At 47.5% G+C, this 17,336-nt stretch overlaps 2 protein-coding genes across 3 annotated transcripts in view; both read right to left on the reverse strand.

The window, feature by feature from the left end:
• The window catches only part of ubac1 (UBA domain containing 1), a 16,431-nt gene extending 10,368 nt beyond the window's left edge, over positions 1–6,063 (reverse strand). The window contains exons 1-6 of the mRNA XM_061263638.1: positions 5,681–6,063; positions 4,437–4,557; positions 4,050–4,123; positions 3,198–3,305; positions 1,511–1,613; positions 346–454 (exon numbers count right to left, since the gene is read on the reverse strand). Coding sequence (XP_061119622.1) covers positions 346–454; positions 1,511–1,613; positions 3,198–3,305; positions 4,050–4,123; positions 4,437–4,557; positions 5,681–5,818 — 653 coding nt within the window. The 5' untranslated portion in view covers positions 5,819–6,063. The remainder of the gene's footprint in view (positions 1–345; positions 455–1,510; positions 1,614–3,197; positions 3,306–4,049; positions 4,124–4,436; positions 4,558–5,680) is intronic.
• A 1,242-nt stretch (positions 6,064–7,305) lies between these two features.
• notch1a (notch receptor 1a) overlaps positions 7,306–17,336 on the reverse strand; it is a 40,129-nt gene continuing 30,098 nt past the window's right edge. For both annotated transcript variants that reach the window (XM_061262427.1, XM_061262426.1), the window contains 9 exons: positions 16,683–17,114; positions 16,378–16,526; positions 14,839–15,052; positions 14,305–14,392; positions 13,825–13,987; positions 12,360–12,658; positions 11,186–11,333; positions 10,945–11,042; positions 7,306–10,596 (listed from right to left, as the gene is read on the reverse strand). In XM_061262427.1, coding sequence (XP_061118411.1) covers positions 9,193–10,596; positions 10,945–11,042; positions 11,186–11,333; positions 12,360–12,658; positions 13,825–13,987; positions 14,305–14,392; positions 14,839–15,052; positions 16,378–16,526; positions 16,683–17,114 — 2,995 coding nt within the window. In that variant the 3' untranslated portion in view covers positions 7,306–9,192. The remainder of the gene's footprint in view (positions 10,597–10,944; positions 11,043–11,185; positions 11,334–12,359; positions 12,659–13,824; positions 13,988–14,304; positions 14,393–14,838; positions 15,053–16,377; positions 16,527–16,682; positions 17,115–17,336) is intronic.

Below are 17,336 nucleotides of genomic sequence, written 5' to 3' on the forward strand. Positions count from 1 at the left end.
CTCAGCGGTACTGATCGGGCTGGACTCACTGGTTCTGAGTAAACACAGCAGTACTGATCGGGCTGGACTCACTGGTTCAGACTAAACTCAGTGGTACTGATGGGTTCTGAGTAAACACAGCGGTACTGATCGGGCTGGACTCACTGGTTCTGAGTAAACTCAGCGGTACTGATCGGGTTGGACTCACTGGTTCTGAGTAAACACAGCAGTACTGATCGGGCTGGACTCACTGGTTCAGACTAAACTCAGTGGTACTGATGGGTTCTGAGTAAACACAGCGGTACTGATCGGGCTGGACTCATTGGGCCTGAGTAAACTCAGCGGTACTGATCGGGTTGGACTCACTGGTTCAGACGCAGGGCCTTGATGGCCCGGCTCTCGGGGAACCCCATCTCGGTCAGCTGATGGAGCGCCGTCTCGTCGACCCGGTCCTCCTCATCCTCGTCCAGCATGGCTGGGGAGGCAGCACAGACACACAATACTGTACACTGAAATATTCATGCGCACTCACAGAACATCTCTGCCGGTCCAGCTCTCTAATGCCCAGAGCCAGACACTAAAAATAACCACTTACATTTCACACAGCTTCTTTGACAAATGTTACACACGGGAAAGAGACTGCAAGATAATCATGTTGCAGAGAATTCCCCTTTATAAGATTTAATTCCTGAAAAATATGGCTTCCTGTAAAGGATACCATCATTTTAGCACTTTCGCAAGACCAATGACGCATTTTAACAACTTGTCTGGCGTCATGAAAGGAACCAGCTTAGAAAGTCAGCTTAGAAGTATCATTATAACTAGAGATGTGCATTTCCTAAAGAAAATATATGCTAATTCAATAATGTTTAGCAGTAATAATGTAAAGCATTTTCATTCCTATGGGATTCTTTCCCCCTGGAAAACCTTCAATATCTCCGAATTGAAATCTCGGAATATTGAAAGGCTATGAACAAGCACACCATGCGAGACCAACAAAGGCAGATATTTCCCCAGTGGGTTTTGTGTCAATAGCTCAAAGCTGTGGGAGGAGTAAGCGGACCAAAAACTGGCAGAATAATAAACAGCTGTGCAGACCTTATGCATTGGCATATGGACTATATGATGTTTCCAACATCCAATGACTTTCAATATGTTTTTGGTACATTTCTAGACATTGGACAAAGCATTTGTCACTCAGCACATAAAGAGCTGGGACAAACAACTAACACAACTTATTAGCTCCAGTCACTTATTGAATTTAAGAACTTTACTGAATCTTAAACTGAACACAGAACTTAAAACCCAATGATGCTTTAGGTGAAAGGTCATGCATGTGCAAAACAAGTTAGGAAACCGTGCGCCATGCGATATCCATATAAAATCGTAGGATGATGTGGAAATTGAAGGGGTCGCTTATTTTTAAATCCCTCCAACAACAGATCATTTTCAACCAAACAGGAACTCTGTGGTCTCGCCCTGAGGTCGACGACTGCTCAAGAGGTTATTGGAATTATGACACTGCACATACCGTTGGCTTTCTTGAACAGTTCTACGGCGTCAGGGTTCATTGCCAACAGCTTCTGAGCCACTTCAATAAGCGAGACAAGGATCTTCCTGAGTTCTGTTTGGAACTGGAACGTGACAGAAAAAGACAAAAGATTATTTAGTAAAAAGAAAGAAAATCATGAATTTTTCAACACTGAAAAGACGGGAGGGGGGGGATCACAAAAAGCAGCAACTGCAAAAGACTTAAAGATAAGACAGTGTTTTTATAGTTTTTTTTTTAGTTCAGAACTTCGTGAAAAGACAGCCTTTTCATCTCAAAGACTTCTGAAGTCAAAGGATTGAGAGCTCAGTTCAGTTCCAGCTTCCATAACCCTTAAGGCTCTGGCCATGGCTGGTGGAGAAGTCATTTTTGTTTCCACAGAGAAGTGACCTGCAACAGTGACTGTCCATTATCTGCACTGTGCAGTCCCAAACCTACTGTTGCCATGGAAACCACAGTCCCAGTGAGCCCAGCAGCAGTGAGAGACTGGTTTCCTCTTTGACAGTGAGCGTTGCAACAGGGATTCAAGCCAAGGGAGAGAGGGGAGAATGATTTGGTCTTAGTCCCGCATTATTACCGAAATGTACATTTACCCTTGTCTGGGGTGTCAGTCCATTTGCCTGGGGCTTTGACTGGGACCATGACAGGTTATGCCCAGCAAGTACAGCACATGTATTGTATATAATGCTTTCGCTATTTTCTTGATTGTATGGAACTGTGTTTTTTAGGGTTATTCCATATATTCACTGTAAAGCTGTTTCAAGTCTCACGATGGTTAGCGTAACTAAGAACTAGCTCTCAAATGACCTTCCCAGTTAAAAAGCAGTTCATGAAAATAAATAAGAAGGTGACATATCAGACATATAGAACACCCCGCCAGATGTTTTCCCAGATGTTCTTTGACATGTTTGTCAGGAGAGTGAGAATCAACTTAAAATGACAGATTCTGAAATGCAGCAGTTTTAACAGCTAACAGCACTGCGAATACAGGACACAATGGAAATTCCAGCCGGTAAAGTAATCTCTCCCTTCATGCAAGATATTATTCAAGTGCCAAGGCCAGTTGTACCACTCTGACCTCTGACTGAAACTGGAGCTAGCTCTAAAAATGTCAATTTTGACAATTGATGACAATTGATGCTTCTCATTCACCCATTCATACACACACTCACACACCAACAGCGATTGGCTGCCATGCAAGGCGCCGACCAGCTCGTCGGGAGCATTTTAGGGGCTAGGTGTCTTGCTCAGGGACACTTCGACACAGCCCGGGCAGGGGATCGAACTGGCAACCCTCCGACTGCCAGACGACTGCCCTTACTGCCTGAGCCATGTCGCCCCACCAGAACGCATAAATAGTTATACGTTCTGGTGTCTCTCCAGTTAAACTCTCCAGGAGAGAAGACACCATGACACCCATTTTATATGCAAAAGCGTGGTTTTTAATTGCGCAAGGCCTTTTGCGACAGCGGATGGGAGGGCAGGAAGGGGGTGGGGGACATACAGGCAGCATTCCTACGCCCAGGTTTAACAGAGCAATCCACTTAATGACGTGATATTGCCTGGAATATAAACCAGTCGGCCATATTAAATTATATTGTCTCTCTCTCAAAGGCTATAATCTAAAAACTACATATCCAGCACGTTGCACAATTATGTAGTAACTGACATCTCGGATGTTGTGCTGCGCGACTGTGCGGTCGGTTTCTCTGGTGGAGAGTCCGGCGGTTGCCTTCAGGATCGCTTCTTTGTCCGGAGCCTTGTTCTCCTGCTTTTTCTGAAAGGCAAAAAGGCCAAATGTGAAACAGGGGACATTACGGTTCATTACAGAAGTGAGACTGCACACATTCAGTGCTCAAGGACTGAATTAGATCTTGTTTTAAATCTGAATAAGAGAATGGACCAGAATTGAATAAAGATCTCAGCCTATGACCGCTGGAACAGTTTTTGTCAACATGAGCCACTACATGGAGTATGTGCTAATTACATACTGCATTACATGTGAGAATTTACAGGACTGCGATACCATTCATGTATTTGTAGGACGCGGTGAATGTAGACAATGAGAAGAATATTTTCCAGTTTAAACACGCCCACCATGCCAAGGCAAAAGTGAACAGTAGAGCATGATCACATTTTATCTATTCACACTTTTTTTTTTTCTTGGACCCAACTTCACTGGAAATTGTTCTCAGTACAGAAATTTTCAAACGTGTGTAAATTCACCGGGTTACAGGCCATCATAGTACATGCTGGCAGTGCATTGCCGCCTAACTGATTTAGGCGAGGGACAGGGGGTTTTCCTTAACAAAAGGACCTGGGAACATTTAACGTATGTTAGTCCGTATAATGAAGGTGTCACTGTAGGCACTATGAGAGCAGTAATGACGGCAAACATTCAAAGGAACATGACCAATTTAAAATTGTAATGGCACACTGAAGAGCCTATTGGGGTAAATGTCAGGAAAAATCCATGTCCCTATGCATGATCTTTATTTCAAATGAAGGACTAAGCAATTACCTTCTCTTCCCCTGATATGTCTGCCATTTTGGGTGCGGGAGGTTGGGGCCTCTTCCTTACTAAAAGCAAAACGTCTGCAGACAGAAATGGTGTGAGCCAGAGACAGTGGTGAGTGTAACACTTCATATTTTATTATTTTATTATTCTACTACCAGAAAGAACTTTAATAGGAACACATTTGCCTGGCTATGAAAAACAAGACACCATAAACCAAGACAAGGTGAATTAATGCATCTAAAAATAATAAATAAATACATAAATACATAAATAAATAAATAAATAAATAAATAAATAAATAAATAAATAAATAAATACATGTCATAAACAATGTCCATATGCTTGGAATCATATATTTAAATGTCTCAATGCTTCCGATTCAATTCTCACCTTTATCTCTGATATTTTCCTCTGCAATGGTTTTGGTGTCTGCAAGTACCCTCTCTGAAGCAGCATGGATGAGTTTGTGCTGTGTCACAGCCTTTGGGTCCTCCAGACTTCCATGTGCATTCTAAAGCATGAATGAACACAAGCAAAGAACAAGAAATCCCTGGAGATGTCTGCACTTAATTCAAGCTAGTTGGTTATTTTGAATCATACACATACTTATAGGGAAAACGGTATACAGAAGGTGCAGTATTGTTCTAAAATGCTTATCTTATATAGAATACGTAAAAACAAAAACGCAATGGAAATCTGATAAATTGCTTCCCATTAAATATGGCAGATCATCATAAGTGGAACAATACATATACGAATCATTTTAATTGTGCAATTTAGTCATTATAAAGTAGGGAAATGAATGGCACAGTGCTCTAGAGCAATTATAACAAATCAATCGTTTAAATAAAGAATAAAATCTGAAGACAACACATTCGTGGGTAGAAAGGAATAATAAAAATAATTAATTTCAGTTAAAATTAAATTGACTCAATCAAATCCTGTCGAAAAATCGAGTGCATGGGGAAATTGTGTTTTCGGAAGAAGCGTGTAAATGAATTGCTTCTGCTAAACGTTGAGTGAACAGTCGAAAACAATAACCTAAATTCTGAAGAAAAAAAAACATTATTCTCAAAGAGGCGTGCCTGGGTGAGATAAGATAGCTAGCTGGTGCTGCCTTCAGATGCAATCCTGGCGATCATTGATCACTGAATGCCTTCATAGGCAAACTTGAGGTAAATAATTTGAACATGGATACGCTTCTGTCGGGGCGACGAAAAATATAAAGATAAATCAGTAGTACGCTAGACTGTAAGACTATTATGCTTTTTAACTTCCATTCATTTAGCAGAGATACTGCGAAATGAATGGGATACTAATGGGATACATTATCCTGCAAATAAATCCAGAAATTTGCAGGCAAGCATCACGTGTAGGTATACTAGGCACTAGTGTAAATATAGCTGTGTAAGCGGTCTTCTATAAATACTGTGCAATGTCAGGTTCAGCAGGCCTACTGCCAGTCACCTCACATATCTGATTCCCTGAACAAGACAGCAAGCAAGCTAACGTTAGCTATATCGATTGCTGTTGACATGCAAGCTAGCTAGCTAACGTTACAATCGCTCGAATAATTTACCCATTTAGCTAGCCATCAGATATTCTAAGGGAAACCACAAAATAAAAAGACTTACGTGTTTTAAGCAATTCTCTTTGAGCTTTTCAACTGTAGTGTCCTCGGTTATCTCTTCAAGCCACTCCGTCCCTTCCATGGTACAGACATGAATCTTCAGTACCTTCCCAGCAAATATCTTTTCCTCCTGCACAAACATGTTAGCTGACTGGCTAGCTAGCAAGCTAGCTCGGTTGCTTTTTATCTTGCTGGAACTCGATAACAACACAACAAATCACCTGACGTAATGGGTTCTTATTCGGCAAACATTGTCCAATTATCCGATCGGATTTATCCGTAATGACAATGAAGTTATTTTTATGTCGAACTTGCCACAGCTTCCACTTATTTACCTATCACGGAGGCCAGCTCCCTACCTATGTGTCGCTCAGTTGTAAGTTACGATATTCAACCCTGAACCCTGAAAATGGTGCACTATGGGACTTGTAGTTCATTGTGTACCGTGTAGTTTCAAACTGTAGCTATTACCAACGAGAAATGTCAAATAAAGAAATCGTATGATTGTAGCAATAAATGTTGATTGCAGTGATAGATGTGAGTATGTAAAATATTTTAAATCTAAGATGTCATCTGTATATCTAGCACAATTGTCTTGTCTGTTGTGAGAGTTTGCTAGTAGGCTATAGAAAGCATTTCGCTTAAGCCAATCATATTGTTGCGAGTTAGCGACATAAAACTTAATTTTCATTGTATACGAAAACAAAAACAAAAATGAGCACAACATTATGGTGAGAAACTTTTGGCACGTCCACTAGATGGCGAGAAACGCCAGATGATATATTGAAGGCCTACAGAAACCCGCACAATTCTCAGCACAATTGGTTTCGCGGGGTGGCAGCGCATTTTACACGAAATGTGCAGATTAGGAAAATGCATGGAATATTTTTCTGTCTAAAGTTTATGCAAGCAGTTGTTAGCGATTATGACAAGCGATATGGGGGCGAGGAGAGTGTAGAACTTTTGGGGCACTAAATGTAATGTGACAAGATAATTCTGTGGGATAAAACCTCGAGCATGCGTCAATATCATTTGCCTGCTTTCAGTATTGTCACAAGAATATTGGCCTACAATTGCATTTAAAACTGCTACTTGGGGCGCATTAACAGGGCACTGCTGCAAAAGGGCATGCGTGCTGTCAACCTACCCTGTAAAAATAAAGGTTGAGAAATAAAAATGTACAGACATTGACTGCTTTGATTGAAAAATTGAGAGGAACACGTAAGGTAGGTCTCAACATAAACGTTCAACCTTGGCAGATCTTTTGGACAGATTTAGGCTAGTTGTAAGGAGGAAGTAGATAAGTCAATTGACTTTTCCACGCAAGGAGGAAGGCCGATTTTCGGTCTGATCATATTTTATATGGTGGGAAAATGTGCACGTTGCTACTATTGTTCACAATAAGGTCACATTTATTTTGCATGTGGGTCCGATGTGAATGAGGACTAGAATCCAGTCTATTACACCAAAAGGCACACGTGTGCACTAAACATTAGTGGTGAAGATGGTTGAATCAATCATGAGGATCACTGGTTATAGTGTTTTTTGTTTGAACCAACACATTGAGCTGGACTCGTAAAGAATGTGTTTTTGTAAACTGAAAACATAAGGAAAAGACACTGGGCGGACTTTTAGTGAAATCTTGACACCAAATGGCATCCTTTATTGTATCAAGAAACAATTGTTTACAAATCAGTTAACAGAAAATACATTTTTTTGTTGCAAACTACAACTTTGCAGGTAGGTCACTTTCTTACAGATATCTTATTACATTTCATCTATAGCCTAGTTTATAAAACATGACAGTAAGAACTGACATTGTCCAATGCTCTTCACAAAGCATTAGAGATGTCACAACATCGCACCAGATGGGGACTCTACAAATGAAGCTCTCCTTTACAATCGCCCTTTTCTTAACTCTATATCCTAAACCCCAAGGATACCCAGTGGACTATCTTGTACGACAATACAAGTCAATAAATAATGATTTATATAGACTCAATATTTATGTTATTCTTTATCAGCAAAGGGACTTCAGATATCTCCCATTTGTTGTATTTATACATTTCCATATATTTATATTTATCTCAAACTCAGTAACACTGAGTAACTCAGGTGCATGTATGACTTCTAAATGTGGTGGAGAAAAGCCTTGGAGTGGTTGTGACATCTCTTATTGGCATGACATGCTTAAGACTTAAGATTTCTGAAACAAAATCCTGCTTACGTGAACACACACTATTTACACAGCCATAGTTTGTTCATTTCAAACAGGCTATGACTGACATCGAGATTCACAACGAAGAAGAGGAGGGATACTTCTTCACACTCGCCTCTGCGAATCCTCAAATAACTTGGCCTACTTGACCATTTTTCATTACAGGTTAAAAAAAAGGAGGCGCAGGGTCGCAGAAGGACTGCAGCCTGACCTTGTGTGCGTATCCTAGCTGCGGGATACTCCTGTGCCCATCTCCGTTTACCCAGAGTGAACCCCATACCCATTTACAGGAAGGGTGAGTCAGCAGCCAAATATCCTCACAAGCAGTGTCCACTCATGTCACCATGGAGACCAACCATAGTGACTGAAACAGGCTGTGCCCAATGCAGGTGCTTCCTGATGCTTTGTGCACAGCAAGAGAAACGACCTACAAACTTGCCACTCACATCAAGTGTAGCCCCTGGATCTCTGATATTGTTCAGAATCAGGCTAATATTGAAAAAAAAATTTCTTAAAATTGATAAAAAGGATTATTATATTTACCAAAGTGGCAGAACAGTACTCTAAAAAAAGGGACAACCATCATCCATCCAGCCATTTTAAGACATAATATTGACCATCGACTTTACCGGTACAGATATGAATAATAAGACCTTAGCTTATGGACTCTGGTTCTGTCAATATGCGAGAAAAAAATCTAGTTTCTGTTAAAAGACAAATATAAATCTAAATAATACTGAAACTTAAAAAATGTGTCTGGTAAAATATACAAAAAAACAAACAGAACATTCACTTTTTACACAAGATTATATAGCATCACAATAAACTTAAAAATGAAAAATAAAATTGGTGCACAATCCAATCAATAAAGTAACAATTTAAGACACCAATAAATACCCAGTGTTTACATAATCAGGAATCTTTCTGTTATACTGCAGACAAAAGCACTAACATAAAATAGACTACATTCTTTTTCTACAAAAGCTACTCCTCCACACAGTCACAGGCCTCAGTCTTTGGCCCCCAAGATTCCTTTAGCAGACAACACAACAAAAAGCATAAATAAAAAAAACAGTTTCTTATTTCCAAAGTAAAGTATAAAGAACATAAATAAATACAAAATTAATGCAACATAATTCTCATCGTTAGTATAAAATCATATAAAAAAGGGATCCTTCAGTCAAATCAGTTGTTCTTATTTTCCCCTCTGCTTTCTGAAAGACTTTGCACTTAAGAGTTTCTTAAAATTTCACAAAATCTCAAGCAGTCCACCATGGCCTGGGAAGACTGCGAGCTCCCTACTTGAACTGGTCAGGAATATGTCCAATCTGAGACTGCATACTTGTCGGTGGACTGGAAATGCCTTCTGACCAATCGGACATATTGGAATGTGGGGAGGAGCTTGACCATTGGTCGGGCGATCCTGGGGAGGGGGTCAGAAAGGGGTGGTCGGGCACCTGCAGCTGGTGGTTGGGGGTGTTGTCCATAGGGGCAGAGTAGCTGTGTTGGGAGGGCGGGGTGAGGAACTGGGTGCCGGGCATGGTCTGGCTGAGGGAGGAGGACAGGATCTGGGTGTCCTGGGGCAGGATGGTGTGGATGGGCATGGTGCCGCCCGACCCCGGCTGCAGGTCCGATCCGCTCAGGTCAGTGCCGATGAAGCCCTGGCCGATGGGGTGTCCTCCGGTGGTGCTGTTGGAATTCTGGTGCTGCAGCTGAAGACTCTGCTGCTGCTGGTGCTGCATCTGCTGCTGCAGGTTCTGCTGGTGCTGCATCTGCTGCATCTGCTGCGCCTGCAGGAGCTGCGAGGGCGTGCCCAGCCGGGTGTTCTGCAGGCTCTGGTAGCTCATCATCTGGGAGAGGGTGGTGGTGGGCAGGCCGTTGTGGAGGGAGGTCATCATGCTGTGCTGCAGGGAGGGGCTGGCCTGGTGGAGCCCCCCCTGCCCGCCCGTGCTCCTCAGGGGGTTGAACTGGCCCTGCTGGCCCATGCCGCCGTGCATCCTGGGAAGCCAGTCGCACTGGCCGTTGACGGCCCCGCCCACGCCGGCCATGGACAGGGTCATGGAGCCCGCGCTCCCGGGGCTGGACACGGGGAGGTGGGACAGGCGCGGCGGCACCGCGTCGAACTGCATGCGGCCCAGGTCCTGCTTGCCCGCCAGGCCCAGGTGGCCCATGTGCGCGTCAGACATGCCCTGCAGGTGGTTGAGCTGCACGGAGGGGGACGGCTGGAAGGGCGAGGCCATCATAGGGGGGGACGCCACGTCGGACATGTACCCGTGCGGCGACTCCAGCGAGTCGACGGGCGAGAGCACGGCCGAGCTGTCCAGCAGGCTGCCCTTGCCGTCGGGGGTCTTCTTCCTCCGCGCCTTCATGTCCTTGCCGTCCTTGCAGGCGATGCCCTTGGAGCCGGGCTTGCGCGCCTTCTTGCCGGCCATGGAGGGCTTCATGCTGTTCAGGTAGCTGTTGGGGGAGCACAGCGGCGGGGAGAGCGTGGAGCCGATGTGGCCGTTGTGCACCGGAGGGCTCCTCACCAGGTTGTACTCGTCCAGGAGGCGCACGATGTCGTGGTGCATGCGCTCCTGGGCGATGTCGCGCGGCAGCCGGTCCATGTGGTCGGTGATCTCGCGGTTGGCGAAGTGGTCAAGCAGCACTTTGGCGGTTTCGTAGCTTCCTTCGCGGGCGGCGAGGAAGAGAGGCGTTTCCTCCTGCGAACGAGAGAGAACCCCCCCGTGAGAACGTACTCGGTTATGAAAAATAACATCGTTATCGTAATCGGCAGCATTACCATCGCCAGTCAGCAGACACACTTACAAAGGCAACTTACGATTCATGAGGTTAATACAGAAAATAGAACTTCCACCGAACTATAATTTAAATAAACATTGCACTATTGATACGTTATACGATGTGAGACTTATTAGGTAATAACGAGATAGACATATTATAACTGCTTTGTTCTTGTTATTGTTGTTTTCATGTCATGCCATGATAGAACTTTCATTTGCTCAAGACAGAAAAGCTGAGTCAGAGTGAAAATGGGGCCCGCTCCTCACCTTGTTGTTCTGCATGTCCTTGTTGGCCCCGTTCTTTAGCAGCACCATCGCAGCTTCCACGTTGTTCACGGCCGCTGCCCAGTGCAGGGCGGACTTGCCTGGAGAGACACACACAACACACACTCTCAGAAAAGGACCTTAAGTAACATCCGCCCCAACAAAATCAATACCCCCCCCTCTCCCTTTGAACTGGGCCTCCCCTGGGCCTCCCCTTTCGGGTGAGCGAGCCGGGTTGCCTTACCGAAGTCGTCGATGGCGTTGACGTCGGCGTGGCAGTTGATGAGCTCCTCCACCATGCCCTCCACGGCCAGCCTGGCAGCCAGGATGAGCGGGGTGGTGCCGTCGTGCATTCGGGCGTCGAGGTCCGTGGCTCGGTTCCGGATCAGGATCTGCAGGAACCCAAAGGTCTGGTGTTAGCACTCATCACAAGCCACATCACCCTGAGTTGCTTTAAAACTAAAATCAGGAACACTGAGGATGGTGTGTTTAAGGTGTTGGAATAACAATTCAGAGGCAGACCACAGTTTCTAAGGCTGAGAATCAAGCTTTTGAGTTTTTGGAGGTGTTCACCAAGAGCAAAATAAAATACAGCACAATACTGATAAAATAAAACACATTTTTAACCCGATTGTCTCAGATCACAAAACATGGACATAAATAGTACTGAACCAATCCCACACACTGCTGATGGTAAATGGGTTGGGGGCTATGCCAACCACACCAAATGCTGAAGCTAGTGATTTCAGGTTTCCCCGCAGCAGTTTTGTACCCTCCCGTTACCTGAGCTGGTTGGACTGCCCTGTAAGCGGCTGTGTGAGTTAGCGCAGCACTGTGCGAGTTAGCAGGCTGCAGTAGGCCACAGCACTGTGTGAGCTAGCAAGTTGTGGTACTGTGTGAGTTAGCGCAGCAGGCTGTAGTAGTGTATGAGCTAGCAGGCTGTAGTAGGCCGCAGCACTGTGTGAGCTAGCAGGCTGTAGTAGGCCGCAGTACTGTGTGAGTTAGAGCAGTACTGTATGATCTAGCAGGCTGTAGTAGGCCGCAGTACTGTGTGAGTTAGAGCAGTACTGTATGATCTAGCAGGCTGTAGTAGGCCGCAGTACTGTGTGAGTTAGCACAGTACTGTATGAGCTAGCAGGCTGTAGTAGGCCGCAGTACTGTGTGAGTTAGAGCAGCACTGTGTGAGTTAGCGCAGCACTGTGTGAGCTAGCAGGCTGTAGCAGGCCGCAGCACTGTGTGAGCTAGCGCAGCACTGTGTGAGCTAGCAGGCTGTAGTAGGCTGCAGTACTGTGTGAGTTAGAGCAGCACTGTGTGAGTTAGCGCAGCACTGTGTGAGCTAGCAGGCTGTAGCAGGCTGCAGCACTGTGTGAGTTAGCGCAGCACTGTGTGAGCTAGCAGGCTGTAGCAGGCCGCAGTACCTGGAACACTCCCTGTGCGTCCGCAGCCACGGCTGCGTGTAGCGGGGTGCGGCCCATGTTGTCCTGGACGTTGGCGTCTGCGCTGGACTCGAGGAGGCGTTTGGCCGCGTCGGAGCGTGCGTAGCGGGCGGCCAGGTGCAAGGCGGTCTCGCCCGTGCGGTCCGTCTGGTTGTGCAGGTTGGCGCCCTGGTAGATGAAGTCGGAGATGACGTTGGCCGAGGCGTCCTCCTCCTCCTCGCTGTTGCCCGTCTCCAGGCCCCCGCCACTGCAGGAGGCGATCATCAGGGGGGTGAAGCCGTCTGGGGAACGGAGGGAGAGAGAAACCGTACATCAGCACCGGGGCTCAGATACCTGACACAACGCCAAGGAGCTCAACCAGTGAGGATCAATGAGCAGAGGAGAAAGCGGAGGGTTTGATTTGTTTGCCCCTGCGAGTGAGCTGGGCTCCTGCCAGCAGAAGCCTTCTCCTTCAGAGCTGGGGGGGAAGAGGAGCCAGCCTTCCCACACCGGGCACGGCTGCAGCGAGTGAGAATTATCCCGTCTGAGCGCCGGCTCTGGCTGTCTGCACTGACGGGCCTCTCTTCAAACGAGGAGCCTCTCCCCCACGTCTCCCCGATGCCCGGGCTCGGAGCGCATCGATCGCCGGCTCCTCGTTTCCACCGCGCTCCTCGGGGGGGTTTACTTAACAAAATGTTTATACCGATATTATTTTATTAATACAGCGCGGCGAGGGCAGCGCAGTGTTGGGAGGGCCCCATTATTAACCCGCGAACGCGCGCCGGCCTTCCCCCGGGAGCCCCAGCCTTCAGCCGCGCTGCTTTGAAGTGCATCTCCTCGCCCTGGGGGCTCCGGGCTTTAAGTACGCCCACGTACTCCACGCGCGCGCGCGCTCGCTCGCTCGCTCGCTTAGCAACCGCCGCTGACGCGCAGAACCCGCTGGAGTCGGCAGAGCCGGGCGCGCCGCTAGCCCGACGCAGCGACGACCTCAGCGGCGAATGGCTGCGTGACACTGCGTCACAGGCCGTGACAGTGCCGTGGGCTGAGCGAAATAAGAACTAAAACCTGGCTCCGGCAGGAGGCGCGAGTCACGTGTTACACGTCAAATCGTGACATTTCACTATAGGTATTTGGCAGACAACCTTATCCAGAGCAATGTACAAAGTGCAAATCAGAACCAGGGACAAGTGCGCTGAAAGACCCGAGGGGGAAGTACAGTTTCAAGTGCTAGGAATGACCACAAAGATAAGGATCTTGGGCCTTGTCGATTAATCTGATGAGAAAGGACTATATCTATAAAACAACGCTAGTAATAATAAAGTATACACTTATGTAGGAACAACCATAAACAGCCTACATAGCCAAAGGAGAGTAGCAATTCAACCATCCAAGCGAACGCAGCCCGTGTGATAATGAATCGCACAGCTGTGAGAACTAAAATCAAGGCGAATGGGCAGAGTGGACGTACCGGGGCCTCGGACGTTGACGTCCATGCAGTCGTTGTCGATCTCGCCCTGGGGGGGCGTGGGGGCCATGGAGGGGATGCGCAGGTCGGCCGCGTCCAGGTGCTGCTGGGTCCACTGGCGGCGGTCCGTCTGATCGTCCAGGTCCAGCATCGCCTCCTCCTCGAACTGAAGGAGCGGGGCGCGCTTTACTCACACAGGCAGAGACCCCGAAGACTCCTGACTCAACCTTCCCTCACACCCAACATCCGCACCCTTCATAACGGCCACACGTCTACATCGCTTTAAGAGCGCCGGCCAAACGTTGGGTCCAGCAAAATATACAATTATAATTCAGAAGACGGCAGACATTATGAATTTATGAAAGTCCCAGTTTAATGAAAGTGGTTCTTAAGAGGTCTTAAGGTTTTTAAGGAATACAATCCAGAATATTTTTAAAGTCATCTTTCAGGTTGAGTAGAGAATCGGACAGCAGCCGGTCTTACCCTGAAGCGCTTAATGTCCGATGGCTCCTCCCCCCACTCATTCTGGTTATCGTCCATCAGAGAAATGTCAGAGGAATTCTTCAACGGTCTGTTTCAAAGAAAAGAGAAAACTTAATTCAGTCCTATCCAAAGACTGTGCAGATGACAACAAATCCACACCTGTCCATCGTCCAGCAGGTCAGGGTACTCCATCATACTGAACACACCTAGTTTACTCCATGCTAATGTACTCCATACTGAACACACCTAGTTTACTCCATGCTGATGTACTCCATACTGAACACACCTAGTTTACTCCATGCTAATGTACTCCATACTGAACACACATAGTGCACTCCATACTAATGTACTCCATACTGAACACATGTAGTATACGCCATACTAAGGTACTCCATACTGAACTGGTATAAAAGACAATCAGAAACATCATCTTGACAGTTATTCACTCATAATGCAAAGAGCAGCTCCAAACAGGACACAGAGTAAAGGAGGGGAAGGGGTTGGAGACGGCGCAGAAAGGGGGTGGGTACTCACTTCAGCCCCACCGAATCCTCGCCGACCGGCTCCCTGCGCTTCTTCTTGCTGGGCTCGCTGACCTTGAAGCCCTCGGGGAACCAGAGCTGGCCGTGCTCACGGCGGCGTTTCCGCGACACCACCACGCCCACGCTGGCGAAGGCCAGCAGGGCCAGCCCCACCAGCACCACGTAGATGGGGTACAGCTCCGACGGGGGCTGCGTCTCGTTCTCGCCTGGGAGAGAGGGGTACGGCATGTCAGACGGGGTTCCGCAGGGGCCCCCCCCGAGGGCCCGGATCGGCAGGACGCGAGGCTGGACCGGGGGCCGGAGAGGGGCGCGGCCTCCACCTGCTCGCCTTGCCAAAAATCCCGCAAACTGTCGCTGGCGCGGGGAACGGCCGGACGGTTGGTGAAGCGGGGCTGCTTCATTCGCTAATAATCAGAATAGCTAACCACTTCTCCACAAAGAGAGGCGCAAAAACCCCGCCCCCCCCCTCCCCCCCACCAGCCCAGTGTGCTGGGAGACAACTTTACCATTTCTTCTTTAAGGGAGAAAAAGGAGGGATTAATGAACTTCAAATTACTGCGCACGCTTTAAGCTGTAAAGACGAAGGATTTATTCGGATTTTCAAGATAACAAAGTCTCCCAACTTCTAGCACACTCCCGATCAATTTTTCCTTTTCTTTTTTTTCCCCCACTAACGATTTTGAAATGATAAACTCTCCCCACCCAAACCCTTAGAGATGCATTAAGTCCTGGTATTACACTCAACGAGGGGAAGGTTGCAGCACTCCTTCATCTGAGAGAGAGAGGGAGAGGGCGAGCGAGAGTGGGGGTGCGGACAGAGTGAGGCTCTGTTTATTTACAGCAATTAACCGTTTTGGAGCCTGTAGCCCGGCCATTCTGAACACCAGTTCCTGGACTGATTACAAACAGGCTAATTAATTAATGTATTTATTTGATGGGGACGATGCACATTAATCAACGTTTCAGTGTCCACGTCAATGTAAATGAGCCAGAGTTATCTGAGAAGCTAGTTTTCATCCATACTCCCCCGTGAAGGAAGGTTACAACAAATTAATGATCTAATGCCATCAATACAGTAATACAATAAATATGACGATACAATAGAATCCATAAATACATTACAATGACTACTATACCTACAAATATATAAAATTAGTGCCAGAGATAAGCTGTTATTGCTACTCATGATTGTGAGATTGGTCTGCTTTAAGCCATATCTTAAGTTTGTATTTATAGGGAAGGTAATTACAATCTCTTAACTCAGTGGGTAACTATTTCATTTCTTGTGTAGTTGGATATCACACTGGCCTTCAAAGTGAGGCAATAATTATTCTGCAAAGCAGGCGGAGGTGATGGGGGTGGGCGGGGGTAGGAACATGGAAGGTCAGGTGGGGGGGCTTCTCTCGAAGGTGCACACACGTGTCTGGGGGGGGGCAGAGGGGTAGGGGAGCAGGGGGCGGTGGTTGGTGCTAGTGTGCACGTGTCAGTACTCGTGGTCAGACTCATGGGAATGGGGTTGTTCGGTTCTCACTTGTGACTGCCTCGATGATGTAGGGAACGTTGAGGTTCCCGCTGGAGGCCAGCGCTCCCAGGAACGCCGCTACGTCCGTGGCGCTCTGGAAACACTCGGTAGACTGCTGGTAGCACTGCCGGTTGTCGATCTCCAGGTACACCACTGACCTGCATCGGGGGAGAGGGGGGGGGGTTACAACTCACACAACAACACAGGAGACCCACCTCAAAACATCACGCTTGGGCACAAAAACCCAAACGCGTATCGGCGGGTGACAACACCCCTCAGCGGGGCGAACCGACCAATCGCGCGACAGCACCCACCCCTTGATCTGCGTCTGGTCCAGCTCCCTCCTCCTCCGCCGGGCGTTGACCACGCTGTACACGCTGTTCTTCATCTTGCCGAAGACGTTGCCGGGCACCTGGGCCCAGCCGTCGGCCGAGCGCTTGATGTTGTGCTTCTTCAGCTCCTGCTCGTTGCCGTAGTAGGGGTACACCATCAGCTCGCCCTTGCCGTCCTTGCGGAAGACCACGTTGGTGTGCAGCACGCGGCTCAGCTCGCGCAGGAAGCCGAAGGAGTTGTTCTTCAGGTGCTCCGGCAGGATGTGCACCACCAGCACCAGCCGCCCGTCCGCCAGCTTCTCCGGCACGTTGTCGGCGCAGTCCAGGCCGTCCCACTCGCACTCGGCGTTGTTGCAGCCCTGGTCGCAGTGCCCGTCCGCGTAGTGGTCCTTGCAGTACTGGTCGTACAGAGGGCTGGGGGGCGGGGGGGGGGGGGAAACAGGTAAATGAGATGCCGAGGCCTGGCTTCATTCAGAGTTCAGAGAGGGGTGCTTTCAATGAAGTGTCACTGTTGAATATGTAACATCGCTACAAATGAGGGGGTCGACTTAGCTCAGCTCCTAGCATGTTGTACTCAAACAAGCTACGGGGCTAAAACAGCACTGTACTGAACTGAACTGCATTAGCCCTTTCCAT

The sequence above is a fragment of the Conger conger genome, chromosome 12 (genome assembly GCF_963514075.1).
Source record: "Conger conger chromosome 12, fConCon1.1, whole genome shotgun sequence".
In the NCBI taxonomy this organism is placed as follows: Eukaryota; Metazoa; Chordata; class Actinopteri; order Anguilliformes; family Congridae; genus Conger; species Conger conger.